Below are 13,113 nucleotides of genomic sequence, written 5' to 3' on the forward strand. Positions count from 1 at the left end.
TATAGTGACTTAAAATCAGCTTGACACCAATGATAATAGCCTAATAATTTATGACTGCTGTGAAACTGTGTGATTGCGGGTGCAGCGCTGCTACCATTACACGGGGTTTGGAAGTTTCAATTGTGTATTTTTGGTCACAGCAGGAAGAAGATCACTTTTTTTTTTGGCTGTAATGTTTGAGGTTTTTAGTCACTTAAAGGCCACCGTTCTGAGTTTACTTTCTCGTGATTTGTCGAGCTCAGTGAAATGCAGTGCTTCAAAAACAGGCAGATAACCTGAGTGAAGTGGACCTGCAATAATGACCTGGTGCATGCAGGTGCATAAAGCTTCCTGTTAGCTGCTGTTGCTCCTAATCATTAACTATTCAGACCTCAGCCGCCAACAGGTAACAGTAACATTAAACAACAGAATGTTTCCTGCAGTTTCTATGCAAATGATGCAAATCCACGTAGGCAGACAGTAGCATCAGTGTAATGGCCTCTCAGGGAACCCTCTTTTCTACATGATACCGATACTGAGAGTGCATTACCATCATACTGCAAAAGTAACCTGATATTCACAGATGAAGGCTCAATAATTATGGGATTCCATTAGTGGGGTTACATAGTTGAAGATGGCTACATGTGTGCAAATGGAGATCATAAATGTTAGAAACATGATATTGACAGAATAGAAAACACAAATGTATCTGCTGCTTTTTAGAGTATAGTGGTGATAACATTTCTAACATTCAACACACAATGTTTTAAGACTTTCTGCTCATTTTACTCCTCTACTCTGCTGCAGGTGTCAAACATGTCGGATAAGATGTCCAGCTTCCTACACATTGGGGACATCTGCTCCCTGTATGCAGAGGGCTCCACCAATGGTTTCATCAGCACCTTGGGGTATGTCCATCTCATTGGCCGAACATTATGTGTGTGGGCCTGCTTTCACACTCTTGTTCCTCCACAAGGCAGCTGAGCCATGTTTGGAAAAGAAGTGTGTCTGATGTATGTTTGTTTGCATGTGACCAAGGTATCAATTTCGACCGTCAGTGACAGAATGCGAGTACCTTGTAAAGGAGAGATAAATGGATGTAATTTTGCAGTCTATCGCACAGAACAGAGCTGTGATAACATTGGGAGGCCTTTGATGTGGTCCTCAGGCCATGACTGACACAACCGCTGGTAGTGCTGGGAGAAAAGGAAATATCAGGTCGGCAAATGCACGCTTAATGATATAGTGTTTGTGTTGTTAGCTAGGCAGGAGCAGAGGGCTAATAAAAAAAGGGCAGATTTTCTGAAAGTAATATTGATGGTGTACTCTTATCTGTAGGGTCTGCAGAATGGACTAGTGATTGGACCATTGCTCTTAAAATATCTCTGAAACACAATAATGCAACACAATAATGAATCACACTTGTTGCGTGTAACCTTCCTCTCTAAAGCTATATGTCAAAAAGTGCAATAAGAGAGATCTCGCATCAGTGTTTTGCGGATAGGAGCCACAAGATTGTTTGTTGTCTAGCATCAATAAAGCTGTCAGGATTATTAACTCAGTGACCAGGACCCCCCCCCCCCCCTCCCTCACCCTCCACCCCCCACTGCTCATGAAAAATGGAATGACCTACAGCAAAGACTGAGTCACTATAAAGACATTGTGGCCTTTTCCTGAGTTCCATCGCTTCCCACGTACAGTACACACACTCACACATACAAGTGCACATACTGTATTTACAAAAGTGTCATGACAGTTTTGGCCTGGAGCCGTCTTCTCCACGCATAACCACCAACTCAGCAGCATTCTCCAGGTCACCTGCCCTTATAGGAAGAAGGCATACTGAGAAGATAGAAAACTCTTCCAGCTGAGCAGCATTCCCAGCTCCTGTTTGGTAATGGGAGAGAACAGTCTGTTAGCAAATGAAAGGTTAGAAATGTTAAAATGCTGCCTAGCACAGTGAGATTGGACCTCTCCATTTTGATCAAAGATGGCTATTAAACGTGTTACTCACTGACCACTCTGAGAGGGATTAACAAGTTACGTGCATCATCTTCCACACATGCATTGAATGTATACATGTACTGTATCATTTCTACTTAATGCTCCCCGGATATCGTCTTGCTTTGTATCAAAGTCTGCAGCCTTGTTCCTTGAGGTGTACAGACTGGAGGAGTAGACAGGTCTGTTTGGACAACTGTAGACATTCTCCGGGAAAAAGGCCTCAAATGGATGTGGGATTTGGCCTGTATCCAGACAAGTGTTATTCTAAGCCAGTAAAAGCTAAATTTGTCACCAGAAATTCCAGCCTGCCCACAGGTCATCTAACCCACAATTATTTCATTATTGTGTGAAGTGAACAAGTAAACACGCTGCAACTACATAAGAGCCCTCAATGAAAAAAGGAGAGATTCAAGTGTATTGGCAGATGTTTTTGTTGTGGGTACTTTTGCCCAGTGCTATGTTTAACACACACCCAAATCATCACATCATCAGACACAGGGATGATATTCTGAATAGAGGAGATTTTAGACCCTTTTAGGGGTGCTCCAGCACAAATGTGTCACCCTTGGCTGTGAATAAAATGGTCTTATTCAGCAGATTGAATGATTAGTCAACAAAATAAAAAACAATTCAGAGATTCATCTGTATCAAAATGATCATTATTTGCAGCTCTACTATATTGTAAAAACTCTGGAAACTAACTGACTGTGTCATCATTGGTGTGGTTTGATTTTATTTAGTAATATTACAGTATATTGTTTACAGTGTACTACAGTACTGTATACTCCAGATTACATTTATTTGAATTATTAATAGATGTGCCAAAGTTTTTTCTCAGTTCATCAGTTAATCATTTTGTATTTAATATTGTGACAATCTCTCAGAGCCTGATAACTTGTTTTCAAAAATCAAAGATACAATATATGATACATTGAACGCAGTTTGATTACCAGGGCTGTGTTGCTACCCCTGCATGTAATTAACAATGTTGTTTTGTATTTCTATCCACAGCTTGGTGGATGACCGCTGTGTCGTCCAGCCTGACGCGGGGGACCTCAACAACCCTCCAAAGAAGTTCAGAGGTAAAAGGCTGAGAGAGTTGAATCCCCTCGTGCTCCTGAGGCCTGACATCTTCACATTAACTGCTGTCTGTTTATACTGTGGGCTCTGTGAGAGAAGCTGCTGAATGTGTTATGCCGTGTTTCTTTGGTGACAGCCACAATATCTCTGCCCACTGGACTTCAAACAGGGCTGCCTTTGACAGTGTTAATGGTGTGTGTGTGTGCGCATTCATGCTTATGCATCCATGCATGTGTTTAGAGCCACGTGTGCTCGCCCGCACACCTCGTCTGTGGAGGTAGAGGCAGATGAAGAGAAAGCTGATGTTGATTCAGTGGAAAACAACACACTTGAAAAGCTGCTTTCTAAACAAAAGCCTTGAGTTGCCTCTTTGGGTGAACTCGCTATTTTTAGAGCCCATACAGGAAGTGGAACTCATGACCCTCGCTTCTCAAGCTAGAGGTTTATATCTCTGGGGAGAGGTCTGTACAGACGTTGTACAGAGAATATGAGTGTATTTAAAGCTTGTGTAGTACATTTAGCAGATTATTATACTAAATATGAATGACTGCACTTTTCCTTTATCGCTTATTATGTTTAATAGATTGAAAAGAAATGGAGGACCAAAATCTTGTTATTATTTTCATTTTGAATTTCAAGTTTGTCTAAAATTGACTTTAATTGCATTTGAGTCTTGACTTTGAAACAGTCTCATCTTTAGGTCTGTTTAGAAGCTGTTCTGGAGCTTTCAGTCATACCACTTAATTGGCATGGAGAAACAGATGTTTAGATTTTCATTTTTTTAGCTTTTCTAAGGAATATTTGAATATGTTTGGAAAACGCTTCTTTTTTTCTTCTCTCATGCCTGTAAGACAAGTGTGATGCTTTCGATCATATTACATGATCTTCATTGGCAGATTGAGATTTCCCAGTTTCCAGTGGAAATGTAGGGACTTTTGCGATTAATTTTACCATGAGATGAGATTGTGATTTTCAAAAGTCTAATAGTTTTAGATCTATACTAACAAAGAATAATTTTTGAACATATGTATTAGAAATAATCTTTATCTTGCATTTCTTTTATGGCTCTCTGTGAAACAACATGTTCTCTATTGACTCCTCAAGTTTGTTGGCCTTTGCCATGTTAAGCAACTTGATTTGAGAGTGTTTTTTTTCAGTTTGGCTTCCAAGCGTTTTGGATAGCGAACATTCCACACTCACTTGCTCACACTTTTCATTTGGGATGCAATCTGCTGTCTCAAGAGAAGACAGAAGATTGCCCTCTATTTAGAAAGTAGAAAGCTTTGATCTGAGCAGTGCCCACACTGCTTGGCTGCTTGGTGGGTCTCTGGAAGTCTAGGACAGGTTATCTCCCCGTGGAGACAGTCGCTGTCACCATGATAAACACAGACTGCAGACTGCAGACTGATCACTCCACGCCTGCAGCATCATGAAAGACATGTCTCTCTCAGTCTTTCTCTGTTGCCATGTGGTAAACTTGCACAGAGGTGGAAAAATTAATTCTACCATTATAGTTTTCTAACATCTGTAGATCCAATCCAAATCATAGTCCAAGCATAAACATCCATGGTATTTTGCAGTTTCCATTGTGTTCATCTCTCTCCGCTGTGCACCAGCTTTAAAATGATACAATGTCAATTTGAATTGTATAGTAACATCTATAATTATCTTGGACAGCATATCTGTATCTATTATATGGAACCAGTGAGAGATAATGCAGTTCTGGCTGAGTTTAAGTCATGGAATATCTTAACTGATTGTAGGCTGAATTACTATTGTTAGCATTACTATTTCTGGCAGCAAACATGTGATTGCAGAGAGGAAGCTACCTACAGTATTGGCTCACTTATACAGAAGGCTTTCACTAATCACTTTGCCTCATTTAATCTTCCATCCTCCCATCCTCCCTTTTCCATTGACTCACTTATAAAAGACATCACAAGGTAGGGTGCACTTAGGAGAAGTTGCCAAAAGGCACTACAAGTCTGTGCCAAATTGTTTCATTTTTTCAAAATGTATGCAATGAAAACAGCACAGAGATGTAAGTTGATTTTGTTTAACTGAATCAGCGTTTCTGTAATGTCCTTGCACATTTGCAGTTTAAGTGGCTTTGGTAACTCGTCCACCATGTCAGCTGGACTTGATCAGAAGAGGCCCTCATGTTACTGTGAGAGGTCTCTGGACATCTTCCAAAAGGCTGAAAGAGTTGAAGATGGGCATTATAGGATCATATAGAAGACTTTACAGTGTAGCCATATATAACCTGTAACATCTTTGCAGGGATGTACAGTAAGCATCATGCAAGATAAGAGATTTACATAAAAGGATAACTCCACAGTTTTTATATGCATAGATGAGTTTACCCATCCGTACCCATGTTGTGAAAACATTTGTATAATGTCCATGCCGCTGGAGTAGCTTCCCAAAGTCTGAGAATACAACACTGATGATGTAATCAGGGTTTATCTTAGCTTGGGCTTGACGAAAAATGTACTATAGAAAATCTGCGTTACAAACTGCAGCTGTGGAGCATGTAGCAGGAAGGGGGACTCTGCATTATGGGAAATATAGGATCCAGTGTATTTAGTGCTTGAGTAGAGATTTTTTGTGAGTCACCTCAGTGGAAGTGTAGTAGTGAATTGCTGTACTCATCTGTTCTTTTTTTAAGGATATATTCAAAAGGTCCTTCAAAGGTTAAATAGAATGGAGTCTTCTTTAATGACAGTAGTTTGACCTGTGCTTTTTCTTTTATGACAGGTCAAATATGTGTCTCAATTATACTGATTGTATAGAATATGTACTTTATGCCAATAGGCCCTTTTCATGACAGTTTAACTTGTCATAATAGAGAAAGCACAGGTATTACTAATTACACTAACACTGGCTCTATTCAGTCATCCCGGTAAGCCATGAAAGTGTGACAGTAATCCTGTTTGTACGATACCTGGACTCTGAAACTAAAGCAGCTAAATGTAATTCAGCCATCATTCATCTTTTTATTTACATCTGTGCTTCTCTTACAGTGACATGTCAATATCTCTTCAATGAAAAAAGCCTGTCTGTTGTTTTTTATCTTTTTGCAGTTCACACATATGAAAATGTTTTTTTGCAGACAAAAAAAAATGCAATATGGGCACCATCAGACACAAACACTTTGAAACACCATTGCCACTTAAACTTTGTAAAGATTTGATTTTCTTAATGTTTTTCTCTTCCCCCAAAAGCAATTTCAGTTCACATATACACTGACGTTTTTGAACATACTTGTCATGTTTGTAGTGTGAAGTCATTATATATTTAAAACCTGCTTAAAGATTCATGGAATAGGGACACAGCTTAAAATGTCTGCTGTAAAACAGGTCTATCCTGCTGTATGCGGTAGAGTGTCACACTGATCGTCACAGTTAATCTTACAACATCAAAGCAATTAATAATTAATTCACATTATTTGTTTGTTTGAAAATCGGGTACTGCTGAACTGATGCTGAATTGAATAGTGGACAAATATTTTTCCAGATGTTTACATGTTATATATGCAGGTGGATCTGACAATAAACACCACCCAGAGCAAATCATAGTCTAAGCTGTGTTGAAGTCATGATGGGTAGGATTTTACATCTTCTTAGTTTTTCATGGTGCATCTCAAACAACATCAATATATGGATTGCAAATAATTTATTTGTGACTCATGGTTTCTCAACTATAGCAAACTTGCTGGAAGTCTATAAATGAAATAGAAGGCTGTATCAGAACCTTATTTTCTGAGCCAAAGGAGGACTTGCCAATCCTCTGCTCCACCCCCTCACCCCCCCTCCCGCCTTCATTTGGGAGGTTCCTCAGCTGAGAAAGACAAAGTTGTAGGCTACAGAGATATTCCTTCTCACAGGACGTTATAAGGGCACAGGGCCAGACTAGCCATGTCGGCTGGGCCTTGTAGTGTCACTGCTGAGGTATGCTTAACATTTCCTCCTAATGTAAACACAAGTACCCTTCACACAATCACACTTTCACTCATGTAGCCAGTAAGCACATCAGCATTCAGCAGACATCAGTACTCAGTGGTTTTGCTTTATATCTCACCCTGGCAGTCTTTGAAGTACCATTACACACACACCCACACACACTCACTCAGATGAGTTCAGCAGAGAACAGTCATCAACAGTCACTACAAGACAGATACAACTCTTTACACTGCACCAATGCTTTGTATTAGCTGTTAAACAAGTGTCCTCTTTTCATTTTTAATTGCTGTGACTTATACTTCAGTTGTTTAGATTTTTTTCCACTGTTGTCTTATTTTAAGTTATGCTGGCAGCTCTTTTTGTTGTGGCTGCATTGTTTAGATGTCATCTGCTTTTAATTTGCCTTTATGAAATAATCAATTAAATCATCATTCTCTGTTTCTGGCTGGGGCTGTGAGGCTGTTCACATATTGATAAACAAGTCTCAGTGGTTAACATACTGTATTTATACTGTAGTAAATGGATGATGGTCATCTTGTGAAGCAGGTGGTGCCCACTGTTTCAGCAGAGGCACTTAATCATCATGTTAAATTGATTTCCATGTTCCACCTAAGTCAATTGTTAATTATTATCCGCTTGATCCACACAACAAACAGTAGACTCTATTCATATATATGTACGTATATGTATATACATATGTATATCTACATGTATATGTGTATATATATACACACACACATATACATATATATATATATATTTACATGCAAACTCTGTCTCATACAACAGGGAACAACAAGAGCTGATTTTTCTGCTTGTTTATCATTTCTCATCTACATTACTAAATCAGTAGCATGTGAAAACCATTGGAGTGGATGGTGCCTTCCTGTCTTGGTTTCACATGTCTGCAACTCTTGGGTGGGTTTTTTGTTTTTTTTTTAACTTTTTTGTCATCATTTCTTATTTATCTCCTTTCATAATTTCCTTTTTTTCTGTTTAGCACATATTTTGCATGTGCCCTGAATTAGCATTAACTCCTTACGACCATCTATCTGGTGATAAAATGTCTCAACCCTACTATGATACAACTGTTGCTCTCAAGAGACACACTGCAGACTAGTTGAGTGGTTGATTTGGATAAACACCAGAAACAGTGCTGTCTTTAGTCTCTTCCTCTCCTAATAACCACATACTGTGTATTGCTTTCCTGTCTATTGAGAGAGGAGAGGTCTCGCAGGAAACAGTGAAGGGAAGCTGTTGTCAGTAAACCCATCTATTGTCTTAGATGCACTACAAGTGATTAGTTGCTTCCTCTATAACATCTCTAACAGGATAAGAATCTTGGAGCGAATAGCAGTTTATACAACCCAGATCATTGAGAATATTGTTGATCTAACACAGAATGGAAGTATTAGGCAATGTGTGCCTCAAGGTCCTCAGCCAGACAATGCTGTCTGCAGCAGGAAAGAGTAGTTCAGATGTCTCACAGAGGTACGAGCAGGCCTCCCTGTTTGGACACTGATGACCTCTTTGTGATGTGGACATGTCAGAATTTTTGTCTTTTGTGATGTGCTTGCGCTGACCAAGTTTGTACCATTGTAAATTATGCAGCTCTGTGTCACACACTTGATCTAATTGAAAGCTGTTTGCTAACTGCTTAACTTTTCTAATTTATTCTGAATAATACAACTTTAGTCAGATGTAAATCATATCTGTAGGCTTTATAGACACTGTAGTTTTTATAGTTTCCAGTACTACAAGCATTTTCAAAAGTTTGTCAGGGACTGGCAGCCTGTTGTTGAACTGTCCCTGTCTGGTGCTAGTGATAGTTCCTCACTAGCACCAGGGCCACAGATGAGTCATTTGAGGTCCTTGTGCAAGACCACTAAAAGCAGTCTGACATGATACCACTGTCACTATACACCTACAGATGGAGGACAATATATTTGACTATTTGAATTCATTTATGTTATGTCATATTCAAATATTTTGTTGTACAGCATCTCGTCTTTCACACATCGTGATGATATGCAGGAGTGTAAGCAAATGAGCTTTCCACACTACACAGTTTGTCTTCATAAAAGGCGATGTTGCTTAAAAAGCTATGAGTCAACAAAAGTCTCTGACCATGTAATGTAAGAGAGGAATTTGGAAGGACAGATGGTGGTAGATTTAGCAAAAAAGATGGAAATATCTGTGATGAAAACATAGTTAAAGAAGAGGGAAAAGCACAGGGTGACATATAAGAGTGGATGAGGGTGCACACAGGTGGACTACGCTGTAATCTGAAAGAGATTAGAGACGGCAAGGTGGTGGCAGGAGAGAACATAGCTAGGCAGCATCGGATGATGGTTTGTAGCATGATTTTGGAGACCAAGAGAGTGATGACAGAGCCAATGATCAAATGATGGACTTTGAAGAAGGAAGACTGTTGTGTGTTCAGTTCAGGGAGGAGTTAAAGTAGGTGCTGGGTGGTAGTGATGAGTTGCTGGATGGTTGGGTAACTACTGCAGAAGTGGTAAGGAGCTCCTTGGTGTGTTGTCTGAAAAGAGAAAGGAAGACAAGGAGACTTGGTGAAATGAGGAAGTACAGGAAAAGAGAGAGAGAGTGCAAGGCAACACATTTTATAGATGCAAAAATTGCCATTCTGCAACAGTTGACAGTTCTTGCAAAATTCTGATAATTAGCAAGTGTCCGAAATCCCAGTTTGCTGCTCAATTTTGACTAACCTATTGAGTGTTTTTAAATCTTGTACAAGGGAATAGAGAATGAGAGAATGGAAGATTGACACAGGTCGAGCCAAGACAAAAACATTGAATACAACCCTTCCCACAATGCAACTCAAAAACTCTGATGACAGAGTTCATCAAAGTTATTTGGGCTTTAGAAAATTCCCTCCAGGTCCACATGAGATTTTACATTGTTCACATACTGAGTAGCACTCCTCATTACACTGAGCGTAATGTGTGAAATCTGTGGAGAGCCCCCCCCCAGCTTAGAAGAAAAAAACTGTATATACAATGTCATTTTTATCATCAGCATTCAGAGAACTGATGAAAGACTTTGAATTGGCCTGAAATTTGCTTGCAAGGCTCGTTGCTTGACTTGGACTTGCCCTCGATCACTTGAGAATTACAAGCAGCTCTGTTAATATTTCAGCATGTTTTCAGCATTATTATTATTATTATTATTATTATTATTATTTTTTTCTTACCAGCTACATAATTGTAGGTTAGCATTTCAAAGTGGATGCATCAAAAATAGCTTTCTTTATGAACTCAAATAGATCTTTGAGTGTTAAATAAAGTCATGTTTGTGGGGTGGGGGTTCATGTAGTAAAAGATTGTTTTCGGTTGCAAGCATGTTAGTAAATCATTGGGATGTATGCCCTCTGGACTTAGATTCACCAGTCCCCCTCCCCAGTGAGAAGGAATTTTAACCCCAGATTTTGATACTATTCAACTAACATGCTTTCTGTACAGCTGACTGTGATTAAAGGCAAACCTTCTGTGTTGGCTGATCATCGGTCACACGCTGTGATTGTGTGTTTAGATTCTGATAAAACGACAGTGTCACATTATAGGGCAGCTCACTTGTCAGATAGGAGCTTCCAGTGTATGTGTGTTCTTTGTCTGATTGGCTATCACACAAGCTAGTTTGATCCAGTTCCGGTGAGAAGTGTATCAACAGTTTCATCTACTTAAATAAATATAAGTGGGATGTGCATACAGTCATGTACTCTATCTGAAGCTCTAAATAACTCTTGCTTTCTTCTTTCTTATCCCCCCCCCCTCTCTCTCTCTCTCTCTCTCTCTCTCTCTCTCTCTCTCTCTCTCTCTCTCTCTCTCTCACACACACATTCCTTCACCCTCTTCCTGTCTTCCTCATTTCTCTTTCACTTCCTTTTATTTGTTTTTCTAACAGTATTTGGGGTAAAACTAAAGTAAACCATATCGGATTGGGACTAGGGTGGGCAAAAAGAAGATTCGAGAGATAAAGACCATTAAATCGGAAGGGGCAAATGGTGTGAAATGGTTATAGGAATTCAGAAAGGAGAAGGAAGGATGATAGAATATCGAGGGGGAAGATAGGGAGTCCCCACCCTCTTCTTTCTCCCTCTGTCATCCCACTCCCCTTCTCTTGGCTGGCCTTATTTGGTCATGTTGCTGCGGCTATAGCAGGAGGAGGGAGAGAGAGAGAGAGAGAGAGAGTGAGAGAGAACGGGGGAAGGATGGACAGATTGTTCTTTTTTCCTCCTCTTTTTGCCCTCTCAGAATAGAGGGCTTTGGTCTGATGAGAGGTGAAATCAGAGGAAAGACAGAACTCAGAGGGAGGAGGTTTAGTCTGTAGGGAAAACATTGTAAAACTAGTCAAAACTTTACTGGTTAACTGCAAGAATGTGAAACCTTTTTTTTTTTTACCCAGGGTAAAAAGCCTCTTTATCCTTCAGTTGCAGTCATTGTGCAGCTTGTTACAGAAGAGGAACTCTTCTGGGAGAGAAGAGGAACTCTGTTATGTTAAACTTTGTCCACATGCAAATCGAAGGACTGTTTTCCCCTCCTGACAGTATCTATGAAAATGAGTAGCACAATCAGAGTCCGCTGACGACAGCACCGTCACATCGCCGCTGTGGTTATAAACATTTACTGACCATGACTTATCGTCCCTGTATCATATTATAACACACACATAGAGGTTATTGTGCGCCTTCAATTAGCATAGTCTAATCACAGGATGTAACAGTGTACTGTGTACTGAGCTTGTATTTTGGGGCGTGCACTCGCACACACACACAGACACACACAGACACACACACAAACACACACACAAACACACACACAGACACACACACATGCTTTCCTGCCCCTCATAATTTCTCCCTGAAGCAGACAAAGCCCTTTGATCTCAATTCAGAATTATGAATGTGCCTGAAGTGCAATCACACACATGAGTAGTTGTGTTCATATTTTTTGGGTTTTCAAGTCTTGCAAGAAATGTCATTTAATACAGTAAGTTAAGTTTGCCATCTATTTTTACTTTCCAGGTGTACAGAGCATCATGTATCATCTTGTTTAAGCAACTCGGACTTATAGACTTTGTTTATGTTAAGCTGTGGTTTTGACCTGTCTCTCACACTGTAGCCCTTACCTCTCCAGGCATCACTCAGAGTGCATTCATATATTTTCTCCTTCTCTCTAATTTTTATTTTCTATTTTGATTTACCGTATATTAATGTACTGTTCTTACCTATAAACTTTCCATTTTTATTTTGTTTCATATCTGTCTCTTTATCTGTTTGTCTAAGTATAGATTTGTTTATTTCTTCTTAGGTATAAACCAATCTTAATGAATATCTGTCTGGCTCCCTTCATCTCTTTCATATTTACATCCATCTCTGGATCTTTGTCCCTCTGTGCAGACTGTCTGTTCAGACTGTGTCCAATGAACCGCTACTCGGCCCAGAAGCAGTTCTGGAAAGCAGCGAAGCCTGGAGGGAACACTGACACGGTACTCCTCAAAAAGCTCCATGTAAGTGAAGTGACAACATGTTCACCTCCCAGCAGTCACCACAGATCAGCACACTACACACTGACCTGTCCTCGGGGCACACATGCTAAAGTGTGAGAAAACTTTTTTTAAATTTCCCAATTGATGAGTAGATTTAGATAAAAACTGAAATTTAGACACTGTGCCCTCCAAACTGCTGTTTTAGACCAGTTTTCAAAGGGATTATGTATATTTGCTGAGGAGATTTTAAATTCCTTTTATAGACATTTCCGAAGCCTTTTACTCCTACTGTCCTACCTTTCTGCCCTCTACACTCTCGTTGCACTCTTTCTGCTGCAATGCAATACCATTTAAAGCAATCTGCTATCTGACCACACAGTCATAAAATGGAAGATTACAATCTCTCCTGTGTTTCCATGGAGATGTGAGCCAGGGTTTTCGGAGAAAGCCCCTGTGTTGAAGTGTACATTTGTGGCTAAGAACTTGTTACTACTGTCCTGTTGTATGCATTTAACAGCTAATCAAAACACTTCTTTCCATACTACTGTGTATAAATTAATGTAGTAGTTGTGACTTTTAC

At 39.7% G+C, this 13,113-nt stretch overlaps 1 protein-coding gene across 1 annotated transcript in view; it reads left to right on the top strand.

The window, feature by feature from the left end:
- Positions 1-13,113, top strand: part of LOC128354948 (inositol 1,4,5-trisphosphate receptor type 1-like) — a 70,250-nt gene that overhangs the window by 292 nt on the left and 56,845 nt on the right. The window contains exons 2-4 of the mRNA XM_053315067.1: positions 787-887; positions 2,995-3,065; positions 12,445-12,554. Coding sequence (XP_053171042.1) covers positions 796-887; positions 2,995-3,065; positions 12,445-12,554 — 273 coding nt within the window. The 5' untranslated portion in view covers positions 787-795. The remainder of the gene's footprint in view (positions 1-786; positions 888-2,994; positions 3,066-12,444; positions 12,555-13,113) is intronic.

This window comes from Scomber japonicus, chromosome 3, assembly GCF_027409825.1.
Source record: "Scomber japonicus isolate fScoJap1 chromosome 3, fScoJap1.pri, whole genome shotgun sequence".
Taxonomy (NCBI): domain Eukaryota; kingdom Metazoa; phylum Chordata; class Actinopteri; order Scombriformes; family Scombridae; genus Scomber; species Scomber japonicus.